This window comes from Ptychodera flava, chromosome 18, assembly GCF_041260155.1.
Source record: "Ptychodera flava strain L36383 chromosome 18, AS_Pfla_20210202, whole genome shotgun sequence".
Lineage (NCBI taxonomy): Eukaryota > Metazoa > Hemichordata > Enteropneusta > Ptychoderidae > Ptychodera > Ptychodera flava.
Window position 1 is genome coordinate 39,507,643 of NC_091945.1, and position 8,096 is coordinate 39,515,738.

The 8,096-nt window shown below is 37.2% G+C and overlaps 1 protein-coding gene across 2 annotated transcripts in view; it reads left to right on the forward strand.

Annotated features, from left to right (window-relative positions):
- Positions 1 to 8,096, forward strand: part of LOC139117570 (synaptic vesicle glycoprotein 2C-like) — a 98,267-nt gene that overhangs the window by 75,675 nt on the left and 14,496 nt on the right. For both annotated transcript variants that reach the window (XM_070680797.1, XM_070680798.1), the window contains exons 7-9: positions 3,956 to 4,152; positions 5,960 to 6,174; positions 7,542 to 7,701. In XM_070680797.1, coding sequence (XP_070536898.1) covers positions 3,956 to 4,152; positions 5,960 to 6,174; positions 7,542 to 7,701 — 572 coding nt within the window. The remainder of the gene's footprint in view (positions 1 to 3,955; positions 4,153 to 5,959; positions 6,175 to 7,541; positions 7,702 to 8,096) is intronic.

An 8,096-nucleotide genomic window follows, 5' to 3' on the forward strand; every position in this document is an offset into this window, starting at 1 on the left:
CTGTTTTTGGGCAATTTTTGTCATTTTTGGTCAAAAAATCTTAAAAGATATATTCTTTTTAAAGCCCCTGGACAGACAGCTTTTATATTTGGTGTACAGATGTCCAGAGATGACAATAGTTAGATATGTGGAAATTGTCCTGAAATATACAAATTTGTATTTTTAAGACAATTTTGTTATTTTTGGTCAAGAAAACTTGTTCTCAAAATTACTTGTCTGATAGCTTTGTAATTTGGTACAAAAGTTCTGAGGGATGTTATGAGATAAATTTCTGCTCAAAGTGTTGGGAAACCCCCAAATTTTTATATTTTAGGTAATTTTCTTTTGTGACCTTAAATGACCTACACCAACCCAGGATATGTTGTGAGAGAGTTTTGAAAGCTGTGAACATAATTTTGTCATATTCAAAATCAATTGTAGTAAAATTTGATCCAGAAAACAAAGCTGAGGTAAATTTTTTCATTGCGAACCAATTTTTGCAACTTTTGCATGTAAGACACAGAAGAACTGATGAGAAATTTGGATCCAGGATAATTCCAGATGTCGTAATCCCCCCCCCCCCCCCCCCCCACAGTGGAAGGCATTTCACTATCTGTAACTGATTTAACCCTTTCACCACCATGGTTTGTCCCAAATCCATTGTTTTCTATGGTAAAGTTGGACCTGTATACAGGGAACTGGGGGTGAAAGGGTTAAGTGCTGTTTACATTCGAATGATAGCACTCATAGCATTAATTAAAACATCTCCAAGGTTGTAAATACATTTCCTGCCATGCCAGCTGGTCTTATGTAAGGGGTGGAACATTTGATATTCAGGAGGGGGTAGGGGATAGAAGATTGATGAGGTAGCGTTACTTTTTACCAGATCCCTTGTACATTTTTCCCACTCTTTATTTTTTCCCCACTCTCCCACCTTTTCTTTTTATCAAGCTTCTCTGGCTAATTTTTTTGTTGACATTTGCTTATGTATGTAGGATCTGCTAGTCCCATTGCTATAGAAGTTGATATGCATGTTCCTAAAGATGACCTCCTGTACCTAAGTTGCAGACCTTATTTGCTTTTGTCATTCTTGTTTTTCTGGTTTAAATATTTCTTGAATTTTAATAGCAATTCAAACCGAATGTGAGCACACTGTCCTTGACGGTATTTTTCTACATTACGTTCGAATGGCCTTGCTTTGGTTTGCAATCTGGTTTATCGCGTAGATGAACTCAGCCACGCTGAGAAGTGCTGCTGGCCTATCCACTGCTCTCCGTACCTCAACGCAACGGGCAGCAATCACGAACGGACGATGCCATTTCTGGTTTCAACATGTCAAAGAAGGCGATATTTAGTGTTGAACCAAAGTACACGACCCATATTTCATTATTTATACAAAAATTGACGTTGTGGGTTTTTAAGAATAACACATTCTGTTAATATCCCCGTGGTCACGGACTCGCAATAAACTTTCTCTGAGACCTGCGATCAAATTGTTTGACAAATGTGAAATGTTGGCGAATACATTTTACGAGCGAAAAAAAAACAGACAGATAAGTAAATTAACGTGAGTCATACAACAAAATGGTTTTTATCATGCCGCTCCAGACAAGGCCACGGTCAGTGATCGTTGTCTGGCTCAGAACACACAAAGCCAGAAAAATCGGAGAGTAATTACTAACTCGTTTTTTTAACTGCACCGACTGTTTGCTACAAAGTGGTTCTGAGATGTGACCCTTCAAAAAAGTGGGTCACAAGCTTTCCTTTGATGCGAAAGTGCGTAGAGATTTACATGCATGAGTAAATGACATCTCAAGTGAGACAAATTTTTGGCCAGTCTACAGCCTAGAAATTACATGGCTAAAAAGTTATAATGAGCTGTTTGTTGAAGGCACGATAAAGTAGCTATGCTACTCGTCAAAATACGGAAACATCAGTCGGTACCCACCAAACTTCGTATGGAAACCCTAATTGTGGTGGGAGGCCGTATAACGCCGGTAACACAGCCCTGCCATGCAGAGCTCGTAAGCTTATATGGTTGTGGGTAGGAGGTTGAACTCGCCGCTTTGCGGTGCTTGACGTCTCAAGTTTCTTCATTTATTAGATCACTTCTCACAACTTGTGAACAATAAACAATTAGTCCGATAGTATCGAGTCTACGTCACGTTGTGCAAGCTTATTTACATATGAATTTAGGACACGCCCGATATCAGTAATGATTGCTGACGTCATTGTTTTCGCCCACTGAAGCCATTTGCTGTAGCGACGTGCCGAAATGAAGGCTGCCGAAAATCGGCAGTTTTTATTTTCCTCGGACGTTTTCTTTGAACAACTGTCAATTCCCGGTCGACATTATCACTAGGTAACAAAATATGACCACGATTAGGTTAATGCACATTTAATTATCAAACACCGTGGCGTCAAAGTAACAAAACAGGTTTTTTGCGTTTTTCTCGAATTCAATGTGTGAATGAGGTAGCCTTCTTTGGCACCTCGTCAATTCGCACTCACAAACACTAGCTGCTTGAAATTCACACTGTCCATTGGAAATGAACTCAAAATCCGTGTCTGGGATTTCCTTTATCTGCCTTTGTTTTTGTGTGGGACGAAGGTGCTTTTCAAGGAATTTTAATTATCACGCCATATAATTTGAATGGAGCCTCCAAAAAAAAATCGCAGACAGGTTTTGAAGGATATAGTCAAGGCTTGTCAATGAAGAAATTTCAACCGGAAATCTTGCAGCGTGTTCGCTTAAGGCAGGAAAAACTGGTTTTTGGAAGGTTCAGCAAAACGCTTGTCACGTGACTCTTATGCAAATAATGACCGTGTACTGTGCTTAGTCGGATAGCTCTATATCAGGGCTTTCAGAAAATATATACGTTATTGGGGTTTGGGACATGTCCAATTGAGAAAAAAATAAAAATCTGAAAGTGTCTAAAAGGTATTTATCATCCTTGAGTGGCATACGGCAAATGTGCATGTATCGATACAAAACTTCAAGTACTCAAACGGTTTGGCAACCATATTTTAACTTTTACATCTTGTGAAAGGTTTCTAAATGTCATCTTCATGAACTAAAAGAATATGTGACATGTAGATTAGCGTAAACCACATGGCTTCAATGGCCAAGTACTGCGAGGCTTGCGTATGAAATTTCAACAAGTTCAGTGCCTTAGCAGCCATTTGGATTTGATCAAAGTCATGCGATATATTTGTATACATGATACATGTACCTGCACAGCTAAGACGCTAGATTTATAGTGAAATTTATCTTATGGTTTTTCCACACTCAATTTCCATGATGTATATACAGCTGTCTACAACTGTTCTTTGGATTAGTATCTATAAATATAATTTATTTATTTTTATTTTATTTATTATACTTCCTCACTGGCATTCAAAGATAACAAGACTGAAACATAGACACCCAAAAAATAATAAAACAACTATACTACAAGAGAAAACACATACAAAGTCGAGACTGAAACAGAAGCCAGTAAATGGTTAAGACAAACAGGTGTCGAACACCTCTAGAACTGTCCCACCATACATCAAAAATGGGGAAAAAAATGAAAGGACAACAACAATCAGATAAAATGGTCATCAAACATTCACATGATAAAAACAAAAAAAAAATTGTTAGATAAAATCTCACACAGGAGCAAATTACGTTGGATGGCATCTGTGACAGCGGCATGTTACAGATGCCATTGGATAACAATCCATGTACAAGTGTCAGTGGAATTGAAATGAGTTTTAAATTTCTGTTGATAAAACAAGTTTACTTTAGATTTAAAAAGAGATAGACATTTAAAAAGAGATAATGTTTCTGATTTCACCTGTGGAAGCACTGGAAGCATTGAATAAATTCATAATGTTGTTATCTTTTCTCAAAACCACTCTTCGACCACAAATCTACCAACTACTAACATGTTTCTTTCAAAATTTATCATTGACTGCTTTCTCTTTGTTGCAGGTACAACTACTTCAGGCATCCCCTGAAGCACGTAAGCTGTTACAAACTAGACATTCCAGAAAAACTTTAAGAAGTCTTTTGTCACAGTGCAAGAAGAATTGTCGTGAAATTTTCACTTCAACAAGAAAACTCTTTGTCCCACCACATCGAAAAGTTTCTGTGTGTCTTCTTACTATTATCTTTACATTATCGTTTGGGTAAGTTCAAGAAGTGTTATGTAACTTTATCATATACCCATGCCCATATCACTCAATCCTGGTGATGTTTAATGGTAAGGCCAATCTGATTAAAATCAGATGTAGAGTATGGTGACGTCTATACGTACGTAGTATTCTTTTGCTGTCTCCTCTCACTACATCTGACCAACTCCCATAGAAGGTCGCGTTCAAACCTCAGCTCTGAAGCAGCCAATCAGATTGCACGTTACACGATTGCGAGGTCGAGTGCATCGATGCAATGTCGTGTTCCCTTGCATGTAATCATCTGATCGTTGTTCAAATCTGCAGCGCCAAGTATACAACACAACACACTTTCAAATTTCAGTTGTCTTGTGCACATTATACTGGAGTGTATAAGTAACAGTAGAGCTGAGCAGCCAAAGTCGTTCACTGGATGGGCGCTACTCACTGTATGTCTCAAAAGCAGCCCTGCGTACAATGCTGTGTGTTCCCGGTGTATCTACGGCCTGAGCTCTCACCACAGCCCTGCTGATAGGCGGAATACACGGCGACTGCGGTGCTGATTTGGATCGTGCATGAAAAACTACCTTTTCTAACTACTTTCGGCCGAAAATCCAATGTATGTCTACCCGAGTCACTCAATCGCTCACTCACAGACTGCAAAATAAATTGGTAACCAGAGAAGTCGGCCAGTTGCAAGCTCAGCCAGTGGAAGAGGTCGGCCACTTACTTATGATTGCGACCTCTTCTCTCCACAGTCAACAAATGCTTTTATACGCATGCCAATTTTGGTTTTTTGATGTTATTTTGTTGAACATTCAGAAAACAACGAGAAGACATTCCACTCTGAAAAACACATTGCACAAATCTGAAATACTTGAAGATACTATAATATAACATTATTGAAAGTCATTAAGCATTTTACTGTAGCCAATTTCTTATTTGCATATTTAATGAACTTGCCTAATTTGTTATATATACTAGACAAAAGTTGACGAAACTTATGTACGTTAAAGATACTGTGATACAACATTATTGAAAGTCATTAAAAATTTTTATTTCAACCTATTCCTAATTTCCATATTTAATGACAACATTTCAGTCAATTGCTAATTTGCATATTTAATGAACTTTCCTAATTAGGGATATATATACTGGGATTTACTTGATCACAGTTGGCAAAACATTCTATATACATTGATGATTATACCAGGTTATAACAATATTGAAAGTCATTGCGCATTTTCGTGTCAGCTAATTGATAATTTGCAGATCTAATAAGCTTTTACAGTTCAGCATATATAGCTTGAAGGATTTGACCAAAGGCAATTACACGTGCTATACAATCTGATTAAAATCAGATGTAGAGTATGGTGACGTCTTCTTATGCGTACGCGGTATTCTTTCGCTGTAGTGAGAGGCGACAGCTAGAGAATACCGCATACGCATAAGAAGACGTTGCCGTACTCTACATCTGATTTTAATCAGATTGACGTGCTATATTAAGTTTATTTCAGCTAATTACATATTTGAATACTTAATGACCTTTAGAATTGATCTGTGGTGAATAATGTTCATTATGTTGATCATAACACTTTCAATGAAGTTGCAAACATGTGGCAAAGGTTCAAATTTACACATAAATGTAATATATGATGAAACACGTGAGCATTTTAGTTCATATCTGGTTATTCCAGAATTTAACTAAAGTTGTACCGTAACTGTGTCTATCTTGAGTTGGTATGGAATCTGGCAGCAAAAGTTTGATAAATAGTAAATACGCAATAATATTAATAAGCTGCTTTAACTGTCAAAACTTTTTCAGATACTATGGAGTGTGGTTGTGGTTTCCCGAAATATTTAAGAGAGTTGAAGTCAGTGGATCTGCATGTTCTGTCCTGCCAGCTAATTTAACAAGCAATTCTTCTGACACAGACAGCAGTATATACAGGGATAGTTTTATTACTGCTGTATCAAACTTTCCAGGAAACCTCTTTGCAACTTTGACAATTGATAAACTTGGGAGGAAAGCCTTACTTGGTAAGAAATATGAATTTTTGTGTATATGTGTATATATTTTAGTCTTTAAGGTGTACACATTTTTGCTCCAGCTGATATTGTCTAAGATCTGGTTCTGAAGTGTGAGGTGAAATTCTGGTTTTATAAATAAATATACTATTGTAAACACTTTTAGTTCAAATATGCTTGGAAAATGAAAGTAAACCTTCTAATCTGAGGGTATGCTAATTTTTTATACCAAGACTGTCTGATGTCATGATAATTTTTTAGTTCACATTTGGTATTATATATATACCCTACCTGAATTGGGAAACTTATCCTTACTTGCTACACATACTCGCGAGCGCCTTTCATTGAATGCGTGGATTTTTTACTCAACCATGCCTTTACCAGGCATTTCCCTTGAGGGTAGTTTTCGAGTTAACTTTTAGAATTCCCGTGCGCAATGCACCCTCATCAGCAAAACTAAATGTACGATGCATTGCAACGACTTTGCAATCATCCTAGTCAACCCGTCTACACTGGTCGGAAACACAGCATTTGGAGTTAGTCAGTCGAGCATACAAGGAGAATAGGAGGTTACAGGTATTTATGTGTGTTAGTTTGAACTTTGCAAATGGAGATTGTTGCCATTTGTGGTGTCAACATGATTCCAGGGACCTGGGCGTCGGGATGGCTTGTTGGGACGCCTTGTTGAAGACCTCAATTTCAAAGTTGCATAATTTTGAAATAATGCCTGATATAAATTTCCAGCATTTTAAAGCTAGTGGGACGTAACCAACGCCAAGTGAATTGTTTTGACCGTGGGTTGCGTTCCCTCCATATATCTATTACGTTAAAGTAGTGTAGTAATCTACGTAATGAGGGAACTGACTTATCACTTCTGAAGGACATGGGATATCTATCTATGCTGTCATCTAGAGAACAATTAAAGTCCCCACCAATTATAAAATTATTATACAAAGCATGAATATCGATGAAATCACAGAGTTCGAAAAAGAACTTTTTTCTTTGAATGCAATCATTTTGGCATACACAGCACACACAGACAAACCTTTGCTGTTGTACTTGCCATTAATGACCAAAACTCTACCATTCTCATCTCTATGAACACTTTCCACCTTAAAGGTAGTATTATATGTTAACATAAAAGCAACCCCTCGGCTGGACGTAGAACCTTCGAAAGAAATATTTTCCCGCCCCATTCTCTTTCCCACTGTGTAAATCAATCCCTCTCCCATGGACTTCTTGTAAAATAACAATAGAAGCTTTTTGATAGTTTAACCATTTGAAAATATCTCTGCGTTCGTAATAGTCATTCAGACCTCTAACATTCAAAGTAACAAAGCTAAACTAACTTAAAATACATGATTCTTTTACGATTCTAGGTGGAAGTTTACTGGTCTCTGGCTGTAGTGTATTTTTCATATGGTTTCTGAGCAGTAGAGCTGAAGTGTTGGCAATGTCCTGCATATTTGGTGGGATTTCAGTGATTGGATGGGCAGCCCTCAATGTCATTGGTGTTGAATGTTATCCAACTAATATGAGGTTAGTACTAAACAGTATGTTGGCTCTTTTTTCAGCAATGCCTAAAATGTCATGGTTTGACAAAACGTCTTACTGATATGATATAGATGGTGTCCTTGCTTTATATGTTGTATGATCCTTGTTTTAATGAAAAATATTATTCGAGAACTATTGATGCAGTGTGTAGAACACTTCAGAACTTGTGGTACTTTATATTGATATTTTATAAAATACTTTAAGACAAACATTCCCAGGGTCTTCAACCAAAGTTATCTTTTTGGTATTTAATTTGAAAGATCAAAGACGAAAAGCATGATATATTTAGTAAATTCCCTACTGTCATCAGCAGTAAAAAATAGCGTAAACAAGTAACCTAGCAGCCGATGTAGGTTCACTGCGATATTTAAAATGATTAA